Source organism: Palaemon carinicauda, chromosome 44 (genome assembly GCF_036898095.1).
Source record: "Palaemon carinicauda isolate YSFRI2023 chromosome 44, ASM3689809v2, whole genome shotgun sequence".
Taxonomy (NCBI): domain Eukaryota; kingdom Metazoa; phylum Arthropoda; class Malacostraca; order Decapoda; family Palaemonidae; genus Palaemon; species Palaemon carinicauda.
The window spans coordinates 45,876,117-45,903,409 of record NC_090768.1 but is presented as its reverse complement, the minus strand read 5'-3'; the positions used below and the strand labels follow the sequence as shown (position 1 = coordinate 45,903,409).

At 33.3% G+C, this 27,293-nt stretch overlaps 2 protein-coding genes across 8 annotated transcripts in view; both read right to left on the bottom strand.

The window, feature by feature from the left end:
• ChAT (Choline acetyltransferase) overlaps window positions 1-27,293 on the bottom strand; it is a 210,215-nt gene that overhangs the window by 108,004 nt on the left and 74,918 nt on the right. For 5 of the 7 annotated variants that reach the window (XM_068366877.1, XM_068366880.1, XM_068366882.1 and 2 more), the window contains exon 2: window positions 23,075-23,125. The gene's annotated coding sequence lies outside the window, so the exon portion shown is untranslated. Of the gene's footprint in view, window positions 1-23,074; window positions 23,126-25,760; window positions 26,106-27,293 lie in introns of those variants that run through there. The other 2 variants (XM_068366878.1, XM_068366884.1) reach the window with 1 other exon arrangement.
• Window positions 5,366-7,117, bottom strand: VAChT (Vesicular acetylcholine transporter). The gene has a single exon (XM_068366802.1). The coding sequence runs from the start codon at window positions 7,115-7,117 to the stop codon at window positions 5,366-5,368; it is 1,752 nt and encodes a 583-aa protein (XP_068222903.1).

The following is a 27,293-nucleotide window of genomic DNA, read 5'->3' as shown; positions in this document are numbered from 1 at the left end:
AAATAGCGACTACGGGGTGTGGGTTTCATCAGGCAAGGTATATAGGTAAAATTACAGGATGGAATTATTAAGGAAACACGTTCACCTGGCTTTATCTATTAGAAAAGACCTGGCGAACACACGGCCCTAACAAGAAAATCTGTTTGATCTGAACAACCAGTTACCCTGGCCATCACCAGAGAAAGACTTGTCAGTTGCGGTGATGAACAACGAAATTAGCTGCTTAGTCCAAAGGTTGAAATTTTAGTTTTATAGAAATATATATCTTTTTCTATTTGATAGTAAAATGGCATTGCTCATTTATTTTTAGTCAGGCAAAAATAGTTGATTATTTTCTCTTACATGTAAATTAGTATTTGAATGACAAGTAAGAATTTAGCTTGTATTGTAAAGATCTCTCCCGATTCTCTTCAATTAACTGGTGTACGAAGTCTTTCCAGAAGTATTTTGATGAATGAATTGCCATCTTGCTATCATTTCAACTAAATGTAAACTATCATTTGGACGAATCAAAATAGGGTTGATGAATATACAGGGTTAAATATTAGTTTTAGAGAGAGAGAGAGAGAGAGAGAGAGAGAGAGAGAGAGAGAGAGAGAGAGAGAGAGAGAGAGAGAGAGAGAGATAAGTCAAAGTCATTGTATGTAAAATCATATGACGAAGTATTTTATTTAGATATTGTAAGAGCAGTTATTTGGCAAATACTTATCGTTTTCATTTTAAGATTTGTGTCGTTTACGTTCAGAGCTATTTTTTAATACTTCGGGGCTCACTGCAACATACGATTCTTACACAAGATCTCTTATGTGAAAAATATTGTTTATTATATATATCCAGAGATCTTTATCTTTATTATCTGAATTGCACTAAGACGTTTCTGTTTATGAGAAAAAATAAGATCAAAGGAAAGATGATGTAGGTTAAATCGAATGTTGTATTATAAAATGTTTAATGAATAAATTATATGAATATCCCCTGTAATATAAATGTTTTAATGTATATGTATATATATTATATATACATAAACATACATTTATATATATAGTATATTTCAATGAAACTATATACATAATAAGATAACTTTTTACTAAGAAAACGAACGTTTTCTTCTGCGGGTATGATCTCATGACTATAATCTTCATTATATTTCAGATTTTTCTACTTTATCAATAAATATAGTATTTTACAGTCATTATAAAAATAGGTTTGAATAACTTCTACTTAAGAATTATTGTACTCGATATAAGAAATGCTTTTTAATCAAATATACTTTTTTTTTTATTAAAGGAAATCGTATATTCAGAACTAAAGTATAAATAATATTCCCAGTTAAACGGAACACGCTTCTTTCATGCAAACTAAGCCAAAAAGTTCACTTGATTTGATAAAAAAGATGAACTCCCGAATGAAGCCTGATCCTGTATGAAATGATACTTCCCTTACTACATTTTATATTTTAACTTAATTTTCATTTCGCTCTCTCAAACTGCGCATGTTTAATGTAATTGGATGGCATTAGTCTTTAAGGAAATGTTAGTATTCCTGAATGATTACGAAGAAAAGTAAAAACACCTGAAATCTAGTTAACTGCCGTATCCTACTACATGTTATTGATAATATTAAGGAAATTAAACTCCCTTGTATCGCTGGTCCCCTCGAATATCAAGAGACAGAAAGAGATAATCAGGTATTAATGGTATTAGCGATGTTAACGATTGTATCTGTTTTCATTCCGAGATGAAATCGATTATTTATTAAACGGACATCTGTATTTCAGAATTGGTTTCCAATTCTTCTGTAAAGTTGTTGCTGTTACAAGGCAAGAACTTGGTTGCACGCAGAAACACGTACAGTATGTATGCATGCATGCATGCTTGAATGTCCTCATTTTCACGCACAGACTGACTAAATTCGGTCACATATAGATGAACACTCATATTGAAATCCACGCAACACACACAAACATGCACAAGAGCTCACATTTTGTAAAATTTCCAGATCAAATTGATTGCATAGGACACATGAATAAATTTCTATCGAGCGAAGTCCAACACCTACAATATTTCTAGGTAACAGTCTACGTGGGTAGATCACCTCAGTTCAAAGAGACACTACATAAGCGTCGTACAAACACACTATATTTATGGGAGAAAAATGTTGTAAACTCTATATTCTTCAAGCAGGAAAGTAGTAATCTTAAGGCAACGTTTCAGGCATTATTCAAGCAAACGTTTCAATTTAATTCATTTTAATGTTATCACCGAAACTGAAATTTTAGATAGATGATTTGAAGATTACAGCTACCATCATCAAACCTGCATCTTGAGTGTAGGATTATTACGCTTCTGTGAAATTTTCCTTTAATCAACACCTACAAAAATATTAAACCGGAAGGAAAATTTCATTGTGAAGAATAGTTTTCAAAGGAAAGTTTTCATCGTACTTCTTAATTCATTAGTAAATTTTCCTTTGAGAAAGTTTATTAGTCAATCTTTCCTGCTTAGAGAAGTTACCCAGTCATTCAATTCTTCGGAATCACGAGGCACATATAAGAGTAGGATCCTCCCCAGAAAAGTAAAGTGACTAAAATTAATAAATGAATAGAAATCTAATACATAAAACTAGAAACGATAGTGGAAATAATGATAAGATCCGGTTTCATTAGCCGAATCAATTCAAAGGAAATCTACGCATGGAACAAAAACTAATTGATGCTGTGTCTCCTCAAAGGACCTTAGCAAAAGTCTCGACTGAGGAAACTAATAAAAAAAGAATAAAAAAAACAAGGAACATTATTTTAATGTTTATGAAAAGTCTTTGTATATCCCTTAAAACTGGGGAGAGAACCTTGAAGGCTACCAGGCATTGAATTCAAACTCTTGATTCCCAACAATCGAGCGAGCAGCAGCAGCAGCATTCGGCGACCTCACTTTCTATGCCAGCTTTCGTCGGGCGCGTTTCACCATACAAAAAATTATTCAGCGATTTTTAGCATTCCTTCCAAAAATAGAGATCTATAAATATAAGACGATGGTCAAAATTTTCGCAGCAGGTTACATGTGTTATGTACAAAATGAAGTGTATCATTCTTGGGTTGTTAAGGTTCAATGCTAGCTTATTTGAAAGGGTTGGGTAATTTATGAATATATATATATATATATATATATATGTATATATATATATATATATATATATATATATGTGTGTAAGGAATTTCTAAAAGCATCTGCGGGATTTGAAATCACTTTGCACGATGCAACACTAAATGGCAAGGAGGTGTTATTTTGTTTTCAAATTGGTAAATATGGCACGAAATATATTATTTGGAAGTTGGGAGGCCGCCCATGAGAAAAGGAATATGTCATTGTAAAATTCAGGCCTCTAATAACGAAGCGGCCGTAAGCAAGGTTTGAGAATGCGCTGCCCTTATCAAGATCTCTATGACTACAGTGATTCGTGATATGGCAACTATTAAAAACTGCGTGCAGACGGCTTGTGATGGGGCTAATGCGTTAGAGAGTCCCCGCATACTCGAGTTTTCGTTGCCATGGTCTTCGTGAGGAGGTTTGGAATTGCTAAATGAATTTCATAATGTTTAATCCATTCACTTGTTCGTTACTCGTGAATTTATTGTGAGAGGGAGAACTTGGTGATGCATCCAATCAATTCAGTGGCTTAAGGTTTCTAAATGTTGTTTATAACAAAATTCTTATTTGGTTTTTGAATTCATCTTCCTTATCCACTACATTATATCATTATAAATCACAAAAAACTGAAGTGCTTATATTAGAATAGTAGATGTCAAGCTTTGTTGTGTGTCTATGTGTATGAATTATTTTATCATTTTATTTTATGACGCATTTATGTTTGCATATACATATAAAAAATAGGTATTTACTAAACATATATTTATTCCACCTATAAATAAACTTATTCAAAATTATATACAGATGCATGTTTATCAGTAAGTGTACCGTATGTGTTTACCGTTATGCTTGCACGCATACTTATGTGCACGTACATGCATAAATATCTTTGCTGTTGAGTTTACACACACATGTATATATATATATATATATATATATATATATATATATATATATATTATATATATATATTTATATTATATATATATATATATATATATATATATATATATATATATATATATATATATATAATGTGTGTATGCATGTATGTATAAATTTATGTATACGAAATGCTTGTAGTGTACAATGTAATAAGGTCTAAACACTATTACCACGAAAAATAAAGGAGCTATATCAAAAAGAATATATATTTTTTTTCTGTTTTTCAACTGTTTCTTTTGAAAAGGAGTTTAGGATTTTTCTATGATATGACCTTGGTTTCAGAATATTCTCTAACTGTAAAATGGAACTCATTCTAAGGATTTAATAAGAAAACGTAACACATATAACCCACTGTTGGGCAATGCTATAGATAAATCAGCTATCTAAAGCAAAGTAAGAGGATATGTGGGTAATGTTTATATTTTTACGGATAATATTTTGTTGAAAAAAAAGTATTTAAATGTCATGTTTGAAAATCAGCTCCGTAAAGTGGGAACGTGAGCATTCTTTGTTTTATTTTGAGAATATTCCTGTGTTTTTTTTTCATATCCAGTTTCATCAAACTACTGGCTATCATTAGTTAGTATTCTAAAAGGACTTAAAGGTTTTCTCACAGTGGAAAAAGCTGAGAAATTAGGAGACTATTCAAGTAGAACATGATATGGAGGATTTCCGTGTATTACGATTATAGGAACAAAAAACATCAACCATAGCAAAATCTCGAGCGCTGGGGGTCCCTAACTATATAATAGAACCTAATTATATACAACTACATCAAACAGTATCAACATCACGAATATAGGAAAGACTCTACTCAGCTGCTTCTCTGAAAAGGACAATTCACATAAACAAAATGCTATGATACGCGCGCATTCACTGTGTCATGCAGAGTATTATTTTTGAATCCATGACAACACTCATTACACATACAAATAGATAATATCAATTTATCACCACCTTAAGTTACTACATATTCTCTTGCTTTTTTTTCAGGGCAGTTAAGTGTCACTCGTAACATTTAATTGAGGGTATACTTAACTGAGATTATTTATGTAATATTCTGGGGCCACTATTTATTGCATGAATGACACAACAATACATGTTTACATTATGTAAATCAACAGAAAAATAAATTGTCACTTTCAGATATTGGTTATAGAATTGAATATTCATATATATATGTACAACAATGAATGATTGAATCATTTCTAAAGCCACAAACAGCATTGTAATGGGTATCACACACCATTAATTTTGTATTTACAATGAATAGTTTACTGGTCATAGTGGAAACTACCGCCTTGTTGCATACTTTGCGCTTGTCTAAATGGGTTGTTGTCAACCGGCCGTTGGGTGGTTTGCTGACCAGCCACATGTCCATTAGCCCCTTGGTTATTGTAGTCAGTCGCTTGCATTTCCATGGATTCGTATGTTCCATAATTCCCCTGAGTACCATCTTTGGAAAGTTTGGAATATTCCAGATGATTTTGGTCTTCACCTGGAACTTGTTGACCCTCTTGCATGGTGTAGGTCTGCAATTTTCCAACTGGAGGATCTCCCATGTTAAGCTGTTCTTGTCCCTCTTCTTCAAACGGTTTATAGTCATATACATGCCGTAAAGAATATAACAATGGACAGTACAGAAGATTAGACAGGGCTATGCCAATGTTTAAAGCCACAAATCCTATTCCTGCCACAACACTTCCGGCAATCATGGGGCCAAAAGCATATGCAAAAGAATAAGATATATCTGCTATGGCATATATAGATCCATAAACACTGACGTATCGAGTATCTACTAAATATCCAAGGGTGGGGAGTAGGGCTGTGTCTATTAGAGCTATACCAAAGCAAATAACACAAATGGGAATCATTACGACCCAGTAATTTGCAGCGAAAGGTAAGAAGAAGCAACTAATTCCTTCTAATGCTAGACCAATTGCAGCCATCATCCATTGATAGTTGGGATACTTTTTAGACAACTTAACTGTGAGGACCACGCCAGCAACATGAGGAAAGAATGCTGGAAGCCATATCATTCCCAATTGCCACTCCTTCACATGCATTGTGTCCATCATCCAAACACTTATAGTGGGTTCTAGGAATGCTAGTGACACATTGGACATCATTAGAGCTCCTGCGCAACAGAGAATGTAAGGATCCATAAACAACTTGTAAATAGGCGTTCCTTTTACATGATCATGGCCTTGTTCTTTCTTTTGATCTTTAATGGGTCGCATCACTAATCGTAACATCAGTGCATCGAACAGGGAGACGAAAGCTAATATTAAGAAAGGCATTTCTTTTCCTGCTAATTGATACAACGTTCCTCCAAATGGTGGTGCAACAAGACACCCAAATGATATGAAAGCCAATGCTATACCTAATGCTTTTGTTCTCTCACCTTCCTCTGTGTATGTGTCAGCAATCATGGCTAAACCTGCAGTATCTGCAAAAGCAGATCCTACCCCCTGAAGACTCCTGGCAAAGAACAGTACACCATAGGATCGGCCACATGCAAAAATGGCTGTTGAAAAGAACATGATTATCAAACCAATTGTCATTGGGATGTCATAGCCAATTCTGTCAATGATTGTACCTGAAAAAGGGTTTATCGTTAACTGGATAAGTGCCTTGGAGGCAAATAGGACACCTATGGCTGTGTCTTCACCTTCATAAACAATTACTTGATTAATTAGTTTTGTTTTAAGCTGAGTATCTGTGAATGAATAATTTCCTGTAGAATTAGAAAAATATATAGTAGCAGATTCGTTAAATTTAATCTTGCTGCCACCTTCTAAATGGGTTTCCCATGCTCCAATCCTTCGAAGGTAATCTGGTATAATTGGAACAATCACCATATACAACATATTGTCTAAAAGCAGAGCTATGCTGACAATAACCAACACTATTTTCCTCTGTACACGAGGTTCCTTCATTATCTCGTAAAGTGCATCCCACATTTCCGCCAGGCTGAGATTAACCCCAGGAATCACAAAGTTCTTAATTACGTCTGGGACCGGCATTTTGAATGCTTTTTTGTTGGTTTATATGCTTGTAAATATAAACTTCAGGAGAAATCAAGTGTCTTATATACGTCCTTTTGCATCACTGGGACTTCATCTGTGTTTGATTAGTTTTCCTTTCCCTTTACTTTCTCAGTGGCAAGTCATATTGACTTCAATTGGTAGCAGGGTGGTCTACTTTACCTCGGGAGGGGCAATCGACTCTGTTCATGCCTTATCTTCCTCACTGGCGAAGCTCAGCTATAATTCTCCAACTCTGCTTTTCCATTAAAAGCTCGTGTGATCAGTCTCGACGTCTCCTCGGTTTTCTTTAATAATGAGAATGGGCCGACTTGAAGGACTCTTGCCTTGAGAGGCGTTGAGGGTTCTTCAGATTACTTCCAAAGGTGGGGTGTGGACTTGTAGGCAGAAAGGAAAATCACCCACTAGCAGATATCTTTAAAAAGTAACTTATATTTTCCTTTTTGGTTGTTACTCCCTGTTTATATTTTATTTTACTAAGTACTCTTAGAATGATACTGTACAAATATTTGTTTTATTCATTTTCGACATTATAACCAGAAAATTTCAGTTCACTGATACACTGGTATTAATTCAAACTCGTGCGTCATTCATTGACACAAAACAGCCATAACTCTTGTCATTCCATTGGAGTGAAGGGATGACAGCTGAATCGAAATTCATCCATTAATCGATTGTCTCCACCGGAATTTGCAGTTCCAGACACTTAAAACAATCTTAAGAGTTAGATGTTGCTGAAAGATGTCGATACCAACGAGGGTGGCGGGAGATTTTTGCTTTTTGAATCTTATTTAAAGTGATGGTGATAGTAGTAGTGGTGGAGATTGGTGATGGTTGTGGTGGAGAAATTGGAGAAGGGAACGACGTCTGCCTCAGTAGATCCTCTCTCTCTTGGGTGGTTGGCCTCTTCCCTCCCTCACACAGCCCCTCTCGACCTTTGAAGAAGAGAGAGAGAGAGATACTTCGTTAGTTTTGATATGAAGCAAATATTATGCTTGTCTATTTAAGCTTATTTTCCCACAATTATGGGATCACTATAATGTAACTGGAGTAGTGAGTTTACCTTGATATAATTTTGTTCTTAATGTGAGTGATTGAAAAGCAAGTAGCCGAAAATACTTGATAATATAATAGAAATGTTTCGATCTGTATTTCTGTTCACGACCACAAGGTTTAATACAAGTCTGGAGAATTATTTAAGTAGATTGTTATCTATTTATACTGATTATATACATAACTAGCCTAACGATTTTAAGAATTATTTGCTTGTGATATAAGTAGCAGAAATAGACGTGATGTAATTACATGCGAGACTTGATAAAATTAACGATATAATCCCTTACCCAATATTTTCCAGATAATCTTTTGAAAGAAATTTTGAATCTTTTAATTACGACTTTTTTTGCGGAAGACTATTTTTTCATCGTTTTTTCATAATTATGTATCTTAGAAAAATACGCAATTTTGCATATAGAAAAACAAAGCGTTTATATCAAGTATCTTTGTATACATGCTACCCTAAAATTATTCCTTCAATATACCTGTCTCGTCATATGAATTTCATAAAATAGTAGGTGTGATAAGCCATATCATAACGTTAGGCGTAGTGTTCATAGGTTTGTTATTTTGTTACTGCCTTGTTTTCCGCCCTAAATGAAAACAGTTCTTAAAAGCTATAAGGTTATATAAGCTAACCGAAATTCACCCAGAAATTGATTCCAATTGCAGCAATCCCATGGAAATTTAAAGTGAAATAATGGAAAATAATAAAATGGAAGATGATAATCATTTATCAGGATGCGAGAGGAACGCTTGAGGCTTCTGTCGTTCCCTTCATCATTGTATGTATAAAGTATATTTACTTACTTTATCCATTCTCATCCACAACAACATTATCAGACACCCAAGTTACTTGCTACCGCTTGTTTAATAAGAATTCATCTGTTTGAGTTTCCGTGCATATTACTTCCGTAATGCAAAGGTAACTTGGGAGAATGATAGATAATGTAGATAATTCAATATAACATACAGTGTTGATATATACTGGATATCAGCAGTTTCTACTATGCCTAAGTGCAACATGCACAACTACAGTTTTTTCATAGTGCATTGTGGCAATATTCTAAACAGTAGGGGGAAGTCACGGTAATGATGAATATGCCAAAATGCTTTATGAAAACAGATTACACTACACTCTTATATTACTAAAACATTGCACACAAAAATAGACAGAGCAGCCATGTAATATACTAAATTAAACTTATTCAATTAAAATCCGTTGTAAAAAAGGGTTTGCATTTAACTTTCATTATTGACAGTTGCAATAAAGGCGAAAAAATGTGGTGGAAATAATGACTGTTTATGCGCCGTGAAATTTTATTTTTTTACTCAATGGGAAATTGGCAGTTAACAATTTTATCTTTTGATATTAGTCAAGAGTTTTGATTCATAAGTCAAATAGCTTTGTTGTATCAAAACATAGTTGCTATATTGGGTGCTCCTTATGAAGTGAATGCTCGTTCCATAATCAAATACAGTTCAATAAAAAGGTTTGTTGATATAGTGTTCTAATACTTCGAGGAAAGTGCTATACCCTAAAGTTAACTGAAAAATATTTAATCAAGGTTAGGGCAACATCCACTCTCCTTCTAATGCAGCCCCATATCCTAGAATTAGCAGATTATTTAACAATTGAAGAATAGTAAATCTAAGATAGTGCAACGTCCACTTTACTTCTAATTCAATATCTTATCAAGTACCATATCCGAAAATTAGCTGACTATTCAATAAATGAAGAATATTAAATCGAGGACAGTGCAATATCCAATTTACTTATAATGCAATACTTTATCAAATCCCATTTTCTGAAAATCACTTAACTATTTGCCAATTGAAAAATATTAAATCGACGATAGTGCAACATACATTTTAGTTCTAATGCAATACTTTATCAAGTCTTTTGTCCTGAAATTAGCCGACTATTTAACAATTGAAGAATGTTAAATCGAGGATAGTGCAACTTCCACTTTCCTCCTAATGCAATACTTTAGCAAGTCCCATATCCCAAAATTAGCTGACTATTAAGCAAATGGAAACTATCAAATCGAGGATAGTGCAACATCCACTCTCCTTTTAATGCAATACTTTACCAACTCCCATGTCCTAAAATTAGCTAACCATTACACAACTGAAGAATATTAAATCGTGGTTAGTGCAACATCCACTTTCCTTCTAATGCAATACTTTACCAAGTCCCATGTCCTAAAATTAGCTAACCATTTCACAACTGAAGAATATTAAATCGTGGTTAGTGCAACATCCACTTTCCTTCTAATGCAATACTTTACCAAGTCCCATGTCCTAAAATTAGCTAACCATTTCACAACTGAAGAATATTAAATCGTGGTTAGTGCAACATCCACTTTCCTTCTAATGCAATACTTTACCAAGTCCCATATCCCAAAATTAGCTGACTATTTAACAATTCAAGAATGTTAAATCGAGGATTGAACATGTACATTCCTTGTAATTCAGTATTTAATCAAGTCCCATATCCCGAAATTAGCTGGCTATTTAACAACTGATGAATATCAAATCGAGGATAGTGAAGCAACCACATTCCTTATAGTACGATATTTTGTCAAGTCCCGTATCATAGAATGAGCTAACTATTCAACAACTAAAGAATATTAAATTTAGGATAGTACAACATCCACTTTCTTTCTAATGCAATACTTCACCAAGTCCCATATCCTAAAATTAGCTAACCATTGAAACATATTGAATCGAGGTTAGTGTAACATCCACTTTCCTTCTAATTCAATATTTTATCAAGTCACATATCCCAAAATTAGCTGACTATCAAACAACTGAAGAATATTAAATTTTGAATAGTACAACATTCACTTTCCTTTTGATTTAATACTTTATCAAATGCCATATCCCAAAATTAGATGGCTATTTACCAACAGAAGAATATTAAATCGAGGATAGCGTAGCAACCGCTTTCCTTCTAGTGCAATATTTTATCAAGTCCCGTATCCTAAAATAAGCTAACTATTCAAGAACCGAAGAATATTAAATCTAGGATAGTGCAACATCCACTTTCCTTCTATTGCAATACTTAACCAAGTCCCATATTCTAAAATTAGCTAACTATTTAACAATTGAAAAATATTAAATCGAGGTTAGTGCAGCTTTCATTTTCCTTCTAATTCAGTATTTTATTAAGTCCCATATCCCAAAATTAGTTGATAATTAAACAACTAAAGAATATTAAATCGAGGATAGTGCAGCAACCACTTTCCTTCTAATGCAATATTTTATCAAGTCAAATATCGTAAAGTTAGCTAATTATTCAACAATTGAAGAATAGTAAATCTAGGATAGTGCAACATCCACTTTACTTCTGATTCATATCTTATCAAGTATCATATCCTAAAATTAGCTGACTATTCAACAAATGAAGAATATTAAATCGAGGTTAGTGCAACATCCACGTTCTTCTAATCCAATACTTTACCAAGTCCCAAGTCCTAAAATTAGATGACTATTTAGCAATCTCAATGCTGAGATCTGGATGTTGAGGAGCCACTGTCCTTGACCTACTTACAATCATACTTTGAATTTTCTACGATTCAACTTCATGCCCCATAATTTGCACCATGCACTGATTTTAGCTAGATCTCTATTAAGGGATTCAGCAACCTCAGATCTACATTCTACTATCTTCCGGGTTTCTCAAATTTTGTGCTTTAGATCTTCAGTCATCCTGACATAACCAGACATGTTTACTCCCAAATATTACGAATTATGTGCTTCCATTGTCCCATCAACTTTAATAACATTATTTGACTCATTTTCCAGGATTGTATATACTCTTTTAACTTTATACTAGGTCACCAATTATTTCAAAATCAATCCTATTGTTATTTTTGTCTTTTTCATTACTTGTATACACACACGCGTGCTCGCGCCAACGAACACACACACACACACACACACATATATATATATATATATATATATATATATATATATATATATATGAGTGTGTATATAACTATATACAGATTCTTAAACTCTATACATATTCGAAGCCAAAAATCCGAGGGGAAGCTTTCGCTGAGTTCTATTTATTATATTTTGCTACTGCAGTTTCAGCCATCAACTTGTTGCTTTTATCAGGGTTACATTGGGTTAACTGAAGGAATAGGTGTCATCCTTGTGAAATATTGTTATGGGGATGTTATAGCTTGTTAGAAGTTCACCTTGTATCTCTGAGAAGTGAAGGTGGTGTAACTGAAATGGTCGTGGTTAGCGTGTTCTAAATAAGTCCAATGGCGATGTAAAACTTGTAAGTCTTGGTGAGTAAGTAATTGTGCTTAACACCTATTGGAACCTAATGATACTTTTTATATTTTCTTTCAATTTTAATATCGTGAAGCGACTTTGTATATATATATGTATATATATGTATATATATATATATATATATATATATATATATATATATATATATATATATATATATATATATATATATATATATATATATCTATGTTTGTGTGTGTGTATATATACAGGTAGGTATAGATACACACATACACACACACATATATATATTTATATATATATATTTGTGTGTGTGTGTGTGTCTGCGTATGTGTGTTTATGCAACTTTCATGTTAACTATTTTATACTTAAGGTATTAAAGTAACACGAAGAAACCCAGAATTTGTCAGTATCTAATGATTAGCATCATTGGAAAATTACATTACATTTATTTCAAGTTTCAGTTAGGAGAATATTAGGTCACTTGTTAGATTTGTTTCTCATCTTTACTAAAATGTATGTTTGCAGAGAGAGAGAGAGAGAGAGAGAGAGAGAGAGAGAGAGAGAGAGAGAGAGAGAGAGTTTGTATGTGATCCTTAGTTTCTCATAGGTGGAGGTGTGTTATTCTTTGATGAAATAGAGAGAATTCACCTCTACATTCCAACCAAAGTACTGAACTACGAAAGTTTTGTGTCTAATATTGTAAGTTGAAAAATGGTTATGAGGAGTCAAACAAAGACAGATGTCAAAGCAATCTAAAAAAACAAATTCTAATGCGAGGTAAATAATCACAACCATCTAACATCAGTTATCATAATCCATTGGTGAGAGTGGCACTGTAGTCATTGTTTTTCATTTAAAGACATCGCCTAGAACAAACCTTTGAGAACAGCCAACAAACAAACTTCGCCCTCCGACATCTATGTGTACGTGAGCCAAGCCGTGAATTTTTAATGAGGTGTTTTCAGGGCTGAGGAAAGAGTGGTGGGGGGAGGGAGGGATGGAGGTTTGCAGGGAGTAGGAGCTCAGGAAAAGAGGATGCTGGTAGAGGTAAGGGTGTGAGGTAGGGGGATGCAGTGCAGTGGCAAGAAAGCAAGCAGAGGAAAGTGGATAGATGCTCTTGCCTGTGCTTTCGCTTGTACGATGATTTCACCACATTCTCAACGTCTGGAGACGTTTAGTCTTTGATTGTCATTCAGAAATTCTTCAGTTGGACTTTTATCAATGAAATGAATCACCTATTTTCCATCTCTCTCTCTCTCTCTCTCTCTCTCTCTCTCTCTCTCTCTCTCTCTCTCTCTCTCTCTCTCTCTCTCTCTCTTTTGTGTGCTAAAGTTATATATGACGGATGGAATAGAAGTAGGACAATTTGAAAAGATTACTCCAGTTTTTTTATATATATTGAATTTCCTTAAGGAATAACAATGCTGGCAATTTTCCGATTCTCTAAGTCTCACCGGATTTGATCAGAAATGTTTTTGTTTTCCAAGGTGTGTCATCCACTTTGTAACTTCTTTCGATTTGCTGATATTTCTTTCGTTTATTATGATTTCATTGTCTACAGGTATGCTAAATAAAATGACTTGATTTTATCAGATGGGACTATAGCGTAACGGTTACTTTAATTTGTTTCTCTAAGCAATTGTAAATTAACTGAAGGTCGCTTATATAATGGCTTATAGTGTAATAATTTTTTTTTTATTATTATTTTTTTCAAGAGGTATTATAAGTTTGTTTCAGTTAAAACGTGTAAATTTCATCTTGATTTTGATTCGGATACCAAATTGCGAATTTTATTTTAGGGTACTAAAATATAACATATTTCATGTGAGTATGGTGAAATTTGAAATCTTTTCTAAGAGAACATATGATAAGATATACAGTAGATTACAATGATGAGATATCCTAATTTATTCAACTGTCGAAGAAAAGGACTAAAAAAAATACATTTGCGTATCCAAGTTGAAGAAACTTCATTAAAGTTGTGACAGACTTTATTTCATAGACGATGTCGTGAGTCTAAAATATTTATGATAGTCTAAAAGTAAACTTTAGCTAAATTTTCGACCTTTCAATTTCTTCATGTTTTGCAAGACACCAAGAGAAGTAACATCACAGGGAATGTTAAGTACTTCACCTGCAGTGAGTTTTAGACTAAAATAGAAATGTAGCAAGGGACCTAATTATTTAAGATGGGCTATTATAGTTTTGTAAGGAGAGGTTTCTGTTTCAATTAGTAAAAATCTATTCTTTGCATATCCCGACAAATTCATAAACACACATATCTGTACAAATATGTACACAAATATATTGCTATGTGTTCAACAATAAATATTTTGCCGTAAAATGTAGTAGCCCTTTAGGAAAAACAAAATGTTGGTTCCTGTCTTATTCGTACCTGAACTGTTTAATTGTGGATGCGCCACACCATCTGAGCATTAGCGACTTTATGCACCTACAAAGAAGGTTCATCATCAATCATCAGCATTTTTAAAAGCCCAACGCGCTTTGTGCCATTCGCCTCCTATTCTGTCACACTTGCTCAGAATTACAAGACATCAAGGCCAACATCTCCAATACATCTTTCACGCTGTCTATCAACTGCTTTCTGTGTATTAGACCCCGCGCTTCAACACATGAATGTATTCTTTTCACCAGCCAATTGCTGTCAAAACTATCTCAAACGTACCAGGATCCATCGTTTCGCCTACCATTAAATATTTACCACGCGTTCTACTTTAGTATCTCAACATTTTTGCTCTTTAAATTTTTCACAATTCTTCATTTTTCCTTTTGGCACTTGTGTATCTCATTTGCATTCCACATCCATATTTCCCTTCCGTAGAGCATAGTAAGCTTAACTATCGATTCATACATTGCTTTTATAGACTATTTAAGTATATTCTCATTCTCCTACAAATAATCTGCTACCATTTATTCTTCACTTCTTATCTTGTCCTTATATTTCCAACACAATAATTCCTAAATACTTGTAAAGATTATTTACTTCCTATCTTCCACTTTCCACATTTACATTCCCTGCTGCATCTTCTTCGTTAATATCAGCCCTTGTAAAGTTTCTCTTTCTTATATTTGGTCTAAACTTTATCAGTTTCTGCTCTTGGTCTTCACCATCAGCAATCACGTACTCCATAGTTTTTTTACTATTTTGTGTTACCCCATCTAATACGATACTTCGCTACCGAGAACGTGCGCATTTCAGGTCAACCTGTACAATAAATCAATCATCAGTCTGGTTATTTCAACACTCGCTTCACCGAGAAAACTTTTGATTATCCCAACAACTTACCTTTTGCACCAGTCACTCTCGACACCCTCCACAATGCTCTTTTCTTGGCCCATGTATGCCACATGCCGTTTTAGCCGTTATCTTCAAAATTTAATCCTATTTCATTTTTCTATTATTACTAGATTTCTTTGCTTTAATAAATCTATCGTGTCAATTCGAGTTCTGTATCTCTACAATTTTCACTATAACTTCTTTTCTCTCCGCAGCAGACAGTTTAATTCAGACCCTTTTAACATTTTATTATATCGACATTTAACGTCTAAAGTTAATTTCCCTAAGGGAGAGGTTGCTCCCCCATTTATTCCATTCAAACATTTATATCCTCTGACATATTTGTTCTACCACACAGCGTCTGTACAGTTCGTTTCATCTCGTTTCTCCTTTCGAGTGTTCTAGGCTTATCTTTACACTTGATCACTATTTTCTGTTTTCTTTCTTTATTACGTAATGTCAAAAATTACAATCATCACTATTTTTATAGAAATTTTGGATCAATGGGCTCCTGAAATTTCTTTTTGATGTTTCATATCAATAACATTGCCCATATCAGTAATCGTTTGCTATTAATTTTCAACCCTTTCTGTTACAAAGTTTCACCTTCAAGAATGTATTTAAGTTCAGTAACCTTTATGATGAAATGATAATTAATATTGCATAATACAGAGTGGTCATATGTAAGAATCTCTTCCCTGCCAAGATCTTAAGAATAGTGACCTCATTTCCAATTGGTGGATGTACAGGTTAGCCCTCAAACATTTCAAAAGTTCAAAGTTGCATTCATCAATTTATTTTCTTCTGTTAAAAACTGTAAGGATCGGGTGTCAGAAATTTCTTATTTGTTATTGACATAGTTTGTCAAACCTTTATTTATCAACACCCACCAGATGGAATGGAATTGTTTACTTCAACTGTTATTGATGATACAAGAATATCGTAGACATATTCCCATAGATTCTTGCTTTCGTTGCTTTTACAGTAATATAGATGACCAAACAAACAATATTCCAACTTGGGATGTTATTGTGAGTAATTTTGAGGAAAGATTTTTATATAATGTAATACCAACTAATATATATTCTAGGAATTACGGATAAATATACATATACTATTGGCTACCTCTTTTAATATATGCATTTTTTTTATAATTACTTTAATTTTTATTTCAAGCTCGTTTTTTTTTCTTTATTTATTTGTTTTATTTTTTTTTTTAAATTTCTATGTTGTCAATCTTACTAATTTGTCGAGTAAAAAAATCTCAGGTTTTCTCTTTTCAGTTACATAATAATTTTTCTTTCAATATTTATGATTTTACTTTGGATTTCCCAGTAATGTACTTGCCTAGAGTGCATAACCGTTCTATCGAATCAACACATGCAATTTGTAGAAATTCCAATTGAGCAAAATGAGTTATGGGTGGTCATTAGTAACCACAATCCTTTTAATGTTATAATGGTGTTTTGAGTTTTAGTTTAATGGAAGACCGAATACGCCTCTTGCTCAACGCTTTTTGTAGGACGTCGAAAATGAAATATATATATATATATATATATATATATATATATATATATATATATATACATATATATGTATATATATATTTATATATATATATATATATATATATATATATACACATATACATACACATATATTATATATATATATATATATATATATATATATATATATATATATATATATATATATATATATATATATTGTATGTATCGATGTATGTATGTATGTATGTATGTGTGTGAGTGCGTGCGCGCACGCGTGCTTGTTGGAGTTTTTAAATACATTTAAAATTTAACTGGATATTTTTTTTCTTTATAATCATCGTAAAGGTAATTTTTAAGCATTTATCAAAACACAACCTCTCTCTCTCTCTCTCTCTCTCTCTCTCTCTCTCTCTCTCTCTCTCTCTCTCTCTCTCTCTCTCTCTCTCTCTCTCTCTGACCGAAACGCAATGAAAGGCTTCAGTATCATCTGTGAGAGACCTGTATCTAATCTCGTGATCATTTGGTTTGAGCATATTGCTGCGCCCCTTTTTGGTTGCTGTGTCGATTTTGGGTGTTGCTTTTCTCTTGTTCCACTGTAGTGTTATTGATATTCTGACTGGGGATGTCGTTTTCTACACCGTTTAGCTAGAAAGCTGATGCAGTTATTTTGTTAACCATTTATGGAATTTATATCCTCTGTTTCCTTAAATTATATATAATTTGGTCTCCATTTGAACATTCTGTATATTATGAAAATTTAGTTACCAGTGGCAGCATAGCGTATATTGATCAGTATCTCACCAATACTTGTAACAGTCATAGTTATAATTATCTAATGAGATAAGTTAATATTGTAAATATTAACTGATTAACTAATGTTTGTGGTTACCTTAGAAACTACTGGTACCGTCCATCCTCCTCCAGAATACTTGATTAGTTACTGTTGTGTTAAGCACACAACAGGCGGAGGTCCTTTTGGCCAGTATGTTCGAACATCTACCAGAACGTCTTTTTCGTAGATCGATGAACCTTCCAAGACGTTGACGGATAGGTTACAGCGATTGCGTGTGACGGCATTTTTCCCGTGGACTCAACGAAGGTGTCTTAAGCTTGTGTTGATGGTGCCTCGGTGTGAACTTTTGTTTCATCATAAAGAATAAAGTTGATATGGATTAAACCTCTTTCTGAGCTTAGGTAATTTGTGTGTTTGTGTGTGTGTGAGAGAGAGAGAGAGAGAGAGAGAGAGAGAGAGAGAGAGAGAGAGAGAGAGAGAGAGAGAGAGAGAGAGTTTGCTAAATTTCATATTGCTACGAAGTTTGCATGATTTCAGCTTTAATTTTGAATGATATTTATATTTTGGAAGTATGATGAAGCGTCTGATCAATATACGAAACATTCATGCCGTACTTTATGCAATTGTTTTAAGAAGATTACTTACGATATTAGTCAGACCAGAGTTATGTAACATGAATCGTGTGCTGGAAGTTATCGACAGTAAGTACGTGCGCATATATATATATATATATATATATATATATATATATATATATATATATATATATATATATAGATTATGAAATTATGTTTTTTAGGAAATAGGCATAAGGAAATGGAATATCTCTATACCGTTCAATTATGCTGATATGTAGCTATATTGTATAAATCATTGCCTTTTATTTTTTAGGCCCAATAAGCGCGCACGCACGTCTACGTAAAGGATTAGAATTTACATATTTTTGTGTTTATGATAAGTAAGTATTAACTAGTGAATCTGGCTGCACTCTATTGACCTCCATGATATTGATGAAAGTAAAGATATTTTAAAGCTTTGATATGGTGTATCGTTCAGTATTAAGCATACTAAATACTAAATAGATGCCTCAAATATTGGTTTTACCGCAATAAAATATTGTCCGAGTATGCCTTACTTAATACAATGGTGTTTAAAAACTTAAGAAACGAAAATACATACAGTGCGTAAACGGACTTCGTAATAAGTTTCTGACTTCATGTATTTTTCCTTTGAATTTAAACATTTTACTTGCAGTAAGTGCACAGTATGTAGCTAAAAGTATATCTATTTTAATGACAGGTGTTTACTTATATGGCGATGTTCTTTGCGTAGTGGTTAAAAACAGAAATTGGTCATAAAGATATTTATTGCTTTAAACGTCTGTATATTTATACTTTTTAGGGAAATAATCTGTTTATTATTATCGTAATTTATTATTCATTCCTTTTAGAGCAGGAACACCCATGTTCAAGTAATTTAAACTCTAGGCCAATATTTGCAACTTTCGTATATCCATTACTTGTTCGTTATAGAATATCAGAACTTACGGCAAATCAAATATCGTATTATGCCTCGAGTTATGCGGACCCAGTGTAACAGTCCCGAGTCTGCTGATGTCTCCTTGATCTGTTCACTATTGATTAGTGACATTTCCAGACGATATGTTAAACCTATGAGGGATAGAGCCGTTCTTAAAGAGCTATCCTTCAAAGCCAATGATATTAGTTTAGTTTTTATAATGTTGTTGACCATACCTTTTTATATTTGTACCTTTTATTAGATGTAGTTTCAATATATATATATATATATATATATATATATATATATATATATATGTATGTATATGTGTATATATATATATATATATATATATATATATATATATTTTTTTTTTTTCATTTTTATTTCCATTTTTTTTTTTTTGTGTAGTTGTTAGGCCATGCCTTCTTTCCTGATGTTCGATTGGACCGTTTTTATTGACATTTCAGTGTTTTCTAATGTGTTAGTTTTATGCTGTGAAAAATATACAGTACAAAATGAATTGAAAATAAACCAGATTAATCAAAAGATAACGAGAACTGGTGTGCTCTTTTTGTAGTTTTGCACATGTAGGCTGATTGTTATCCATAATTTTGTCTTTTTTACTTCATGTGTGTGTTTCCTAAGTTCAAGTTCTACTCTTTTGTTATTCACAGAACGTCTGATCTTTTTCATTGTGAAAGATCGTCTTTGCACATAATCTTTTTTTAAGATAATTACTAATACTTTTTTTTTTTCAAAAGGTATTAACGTGATTTCTTGATTAAGTATATCTTTAAAACCATCGTTAATTAAAAAAAAAACTTGAAAAGCAAACTTTATTGTACGAGACATAATGTTTATCATCAATGCCTAAGCCTTTAATGCAAGGTATTCTTTGTGAGGAATATGGAAAACAACATACGTTGCTATTGATCAATATTAAAATGAGAAGTAGAATACCCAAGAAGAGATTGAAGAAATCAAGTATTAAGAAATGGGATCCAAAAGAACAGTATGAGAGATAAAAGATGTATATAAGAGAAATGCATCGAGCGGGGAATAAGTTTATTAAAGGGGATAGTTGATAAAGTTTAAGATATTTAGAGCATAAAGAAAAATTGAAAGGTGTAGTGGAAGTAGTTAAGCGGACACGTTTCAATGGAGCTCGAGCGTCAAAAACGAGAGGTACAAGATTCAGCCAAAAGCTTTCTGGGATTGAAATGTGAGAGATGGACATGGTGCAGAGGAGCAATATAGAGCAGAAGAAAGGGAAACTAAGTAGATAGTGGAATACCAGGCACTGTGGGAACAGCTTAATGGAAGGTTAAGAACAAAGGAAAGGGAGAAGGATTTTTACAGCATGTCGAATACCGACCCTTTAGTTTTGAGGTACCAGTGATGATAAAGAATAAGGAGTGCATTGATCATAGGAGATATATTACGCATGTTAGCTGTTGAATTTCATGAAAAGGTACAGTATTACAAAGTAGGATTTGTAAATAGCATAAGTCGAATGAGATTTTCTAAGGGGCAAATTGCTAATGGAAAAATGAACGAATAAAGAAGAAAAACAGCTTTTCACTTTACTGAATATCAATGATCAACTTATGTTGCTCGCTTCTCTTTTGATTAGAGTTTTTTCAAGATTTTTCTTTTAATGAATATCAATAATTTTACGCTTATGCTCAGAATTTTCATTACTTACACATTTTCGTCGGCTGTTCATGAAACAGTTGTAAATGACTTGCCCTTGTTCAACTTGTAATGTCATGGTTTTTTTTTTACACACCTTAAAAATTATTATTTTTTTTACTTTAGATTGAGACTATTTTTCTTATATTCTTTATTTTTTTTACTTAGTTTCCAAAATGCTCCGGCCCTTATCCTTATTTAAAGGTTGATCTACCATATTTTGGTAAAGATCAGTTGACATTTGCCAGTGTTGATTATTCTCTCTCTCTCTCTCTCTCTCTCTCTCTCTCTCTCTCTCTCTCTCTCTCTCTCTCTCTCTCTCTTACTTACAGAAGTTTTAATTTGAATCCATATACAAGTACAATGAATTAATTTTAAGTAAAGCATGAAAAAAATCTGAATTGTTTAAGTTTGTTAATATGCCAAAAACAACACTTAACAAAATCATTAAAAAAATCTTTCACATATCTCGACACATACACACACTTTTATGTTTTTGCAAATTCTGTTTACAATGCCCTATGAAGTTTATTCTCATATAAGAAATGCAATGTAGTTCATATTTTCATCAGTGACACGCGAGCGTAAGCAACTTGGCATAAACGTGTGTGTGTATGTATGTATGTATGTATGTATGTATATACACATATGTATATATTTGTGTGTGTATGTATGTATATATATACACATGTATATATACACATATGTATATGTATATATGTATGTATATATATATATATATATATATATATATATATATATATATATATATATATATATATATGTATATATATATAGTGTGTGTGTGTGTGTGTGTATTTGGATCTTTCTGATAGAAGAGATTCTTAGTGTGAATAAAATCTGAGCTTGCACAATTCAGGAGTCGAGTCGTTTATATCTCCTATGATCAATGCAGTCCTTATTCTTTATCCTCAATGGTATCTCAAAACTAGGGAGGTCGGTATTTGACATGCTGTAAAACTCATTCTCCCTTTCCTCTGGTCTTAACCTTCCAGTATATAAACATACTTGTCTGAACGGTATCTATTTTATAATTTACTTATATTCCATATTATATATATTAGATATCTGCGTGAAGTAAATGTTTACATTTTCGGTAGCTTGCTTTCAAATTATTTTGAAAATATCTTTTATAGCAAAAAGAATATTTCTTGTCTACCTTGTACAAATGTTTACTGTATAATATATTTTCTCTACTTTGTTCAAATAAATTGTAATAAGGTGCCGATATTTCTTTTGAGTAATCATTTCCAATACTACCTTTGATAGTAAACAAAGTTAATTTGAATGTTTTATATAATTCATGAGATAAATAATTAAAACTTAGGTAAATCAAAGAAACAATGCCGCCTGGTAGTTCCCATTTAAAGAAAAACACGGGACACCTGAAACATTGTGCAATTATTTCCAAGATTTGGCTCATTAGAAGAATTTATTGGTGTTCTTTGGTTTCCCGTTTGAAACAGATGGAGTCTCACACATAATTACGTCTTTCTTTACTGCTTTTACATTTATTTAGACATTTTTCCTGGTAATTTGATAATAAAAAATATATTTGTACGAGTATACACATTTGTATATATGTATTACTGCGTACACATATTGCACCCCTAAATTAAGTCGGACATGGACAGAATAGGATCGTGCGTTGGTGTACGGATGTGTGCTGATAAAGATTCATTGTTAGATTACTGGCCTGCGTCATGTTTTGATTCAATTAACGTCATGATAAGCAAAGATTATAAGAGCTTAGTTAAACTTACTTTAAAAGGTTTCAGATTGAAGTTTCTTGATCAGGTTGTCGTTTCGAAGTTCTGAAATGAAAGAGAAAAATAATGTTAGTCACATTTCATTGTAATAAGTTGGCGAATGTACATCTGAGATGCTTCATCGTTTTCAGGTAGTGAGGTACAAGTGACATTTCTTTATTGCTGTGATTAAATGTAACTCTTTGTGTCGTCTGCAAAAGTTTCTGTATTGGATACATGTCGATTGATTAATGTTGCATTTCTAAGGTAACGCGTTTTCTCTCTCTCTCTCTCTCTCTCTCTCTCTCTCTCTCTCTCTCTCTCTCTCTCTCTCTCTCTCTCTCTGTGCCATGACTCCTCAAACGAAACAAAGCCAATTACAAACCACTAACAACCTCCCGGGATCTCCAATTTTCTTTGTATAGTTACTTAGCGCATTCCCTTTCACGTATCCCTATTCCGCATCGCCCCTTCTCCAGCTCTTTATTTTTCTCCTAATATCAAACCCCGCTCCTTCCTAATCTCATTCCTTCCTAATCCTCCCTGTAGTCCCAATCCTTAAATCACCTGTCACAAACTATAACGGTAAGAGAAAGGAACGAGAGTTTGAATGATGTTAAACGGCTCATAAAATAATCCCTTTCATCGATCGTGATTTCTTTTTCTTTCTATTTTCAATTTTCTTCTTGTTATTTCTTTTTAATTGGTTCCTCTTGCTAGTTTACAAGTTACTGTTCAACCTCTGTTTATTTGCGCATCATTAATTTGTTGTCTTTCTTTAAAATGTTAATTAACGTATTTTCTAAACAAAATGTTGAGGAAAACTTTCTTAATGATATTTTCCAAACAATTTAATTTCAAACCCATGATAAGCTGAAAGCAAGTTGTTTATATCACTCCGACGCAACTGAAAAAAAAAGTTGAAGATAAGAAATTCAAATAAAACTGATGAAACTATTCCACCTGCATTTAAGAGAGAGAGAGAGAGAGAGAGAGAGAGAGAGAGAGAGAGAGAGAGAGAGAGAGAGAGGAGAGAGAGAGAGAGAGAGAGATCCTTTAATTTTCACCGTCATTCTGGGGGAACGGAGCCTTTTTCTATATGTAATTTTCCTATAACTCAACCCAAGATGTTCAGTTCTGCGGTATCAGTGATATAACTTGAATTATCCTGAAATTTGTAATTTTTTTTACCATGTTTATTATCAATCATGTTTATCTAACAATTAACATTACTTCTGATGATTCATTTAATTAGAAGTAAATTAAGGTATGGAAATATATGTATATGTATATAATGTATATTCTTGTAATCATATATATATATATATATATATATATATATATATATATATATATATATAGTATGTATATACATAATATGTATATATATATATATATATATATATATATATATATATATATATATATATATATACACGCAGAATTATTTCCGTCATTACGTTACGTACGGGTGATGGGGTGGAAGGCTCATTAGTGTCAGTAAGATATAAATTCATTATTTATGTGATGTCACAACTAATCGGGATGACTTTTTTATTTTAAAGAATGACCTTCCATAATCAATTGTTCAATTTAGTAAACAATGGAAGAATTTTGTTCCTAGTGCTTATGATGTCCTTACTTATAATCGGAACTTTTGCGTCTCTATCCATGCTAATTATTAATCATTGTTTGGATATTTCCATTTGGACTGTATTTTATAATCACAGTTACCTATTTTGGGTATGAAACATTGAATCTTAATGGCAATAACGTTGAAATTTTATCTCTGATTTATTCTTATTTACCGAGATGAAAGTGCCATTTTTTTATCATCAACAAAATGTGCAAGAACAAGAACAATAAGGGCACTGCTGTAAATAAATAAGGGAATAAGGGAAAAATCCGCGTCTTCTTACAGTCATGTTTCCACATAAGACGCTACCAAACTTTGAAATAATGAAGCGTCTTGAAAATCTTATCCGATATTTTAGGAAGGAAACGCTACCACTGCGTCGCTCTAGCGCTCGATGTGGACTTGAGCGACGGTGCGGTAGTTTGAACTGGGCGTTATTTTATAATCTTGATAATAGTTTTCTTTGTGGCTCATGCTATTGAATTCCATCTTACACTTATTGAATTTTATGATTTTTATAATGCTGTTTTTTTTTTTTTAACTGAGATAATAAATTAATATTATCCTTTTACCGAAATAATACTGAACATATAATACGGTTGTGTAGCTATAGAAGTTGTGCGGTGATACGGAAACTGGTTATGAAAAATCTGTCTTGCTATAAATATGATAAAATTATTATACTAATATGGATATTTCATTTCCTTCATAAAGTGTTGATGGTTCGATAAGCATCACCTACTTGATAAAAATATTCTATCGGTAGTAAGTCATCGTTAAATTCAAGTTACAACTCCTAATGGAGAAGAATATTCCAACCGTATGTTTCGCCCCAGTTAAAGAATGAGACTCCACAAATTTGATCTTTTACCTACTTTGTCTTATTGATTCTGGAATCAATACTCACGGCTCTTTTCACATTGCGATGGTCAGTATGTAATTCTTCTATATCCTTTTACACTGATTCACAACGAGAATCTATCTACGCTTCTCTATATCACTTTTTATTCATTTATGTAAATGAAATAGTTTTATGTATGAAATAAACGTATTGAGAATACTTACAGGGTGTTGATCTTATCGAAGAAAGGAAAGTAAGTGTGAGAAATTGACGCACAAAGCACTGGGGAGGAGACCGTCAGAGTAGCGGTCTTTTCTGACACTCCGCTTGACCGAAATCCAAACGGTGAATAGTGAACCCGTTAAAAAAAGCGAGATCAAGACGTGGAAACGTTCATTGCGTGTCCTTTTCAATCTCCTCTTTGTTTTCTTTCTTTAACTTTCCCGCGATGTGACGGTGTGTCATTTTCGGATGGAACTCGCCTAATGAGTTATTTACCGAAGACCGAAAAGAAGCGGTGAGCGAGCGAGAGAACAAGAGAGAGCGAGAGCCAGAGAAGGGGAAGGGAACGGTGCCGCAGCCGACTCACCTGCATCGATTTATCCTGGGCGGAGCCACACGATGGGTGAGGGACAGGGCGGGGCCGCACGCACACAGGAACACCGCTAACACGCGTAGAAACGCACGCACATATGTACACCCTCCCACGCACGCACGCACGCACTTACGTATTCACATTCGAACACATATGTATGTAACGCAATACGTACAATAGAGTGCACATGCACATACACATTCACACACACATCTATGCACGAACACGCATACATACACACACAAACTAGCACAAACATAGATTAAAGGAGATCGGAGCAGAGGTTACGGGGCTGGAACGAAAATGTTAACAAAGAACCAGTATAGTAAAACACACGCACATCAATAGTTAGTCTCTTGTCAGTATCTGAGAGGTACGCAATAAATCGATGTAGTTAGAATAAATGTATTTATTTATAAAATAGCAGAATGTACCGATTGTGAAATCAAGTCCTTAACATCCGGGATATCGAGGAAGACGATGACAAAGGAGGAGGGTCTTTGAAATAAAGTAAATAACATCTTTTCGATAGATTCGTCGATCGACATTTGTGTTTAGTGGGACAAGTTTGGTCTATAAGAATTACATTGGAATTAAGCCTTTCTATTGATTACCGGAAGAATTTGCATTATATGAGTGAAAAGAACAGTTGAATCCATTGGAAAATAAAAACGTGTTGTTTGGATCTTTACTGGTATATTTTCATGCACCCACTGTATATTACATATGTACATGGCGGAGAGAGAGAGAGAGAGAGAGAGGAGAGAGAGAGAGAGAGAGAGAGAGAGAGAGAGAGAGAGAGAGAGAGAGAGAGAGAGAGAGAGAGAGAGAGAGAGAGAATAATTAATATACGAAAAGTACAGAATCCATAAAACCTTAAAATGTCGAACGGCGGAAACCGATAGATAAACAGACGAATAAATAGACAGGAAACATCCTATACCATTATGATGTATATTTTTGTGGAGAAAAACTAACGAGAATAATTGAAATGGAAATTTTAGTGCATAAAGCGCTTGAGCAACTATTGGGGAAGGGAGGGGGGTGACTGAAATTGAATTAAGAAACATTCTGTGTGTTGATTGATTCTAGTGTTGTTTTACATACAGACTAACAAAGCGTGGAAAGATCGTAAGCTTCACATGAATGTATGGATGTATAT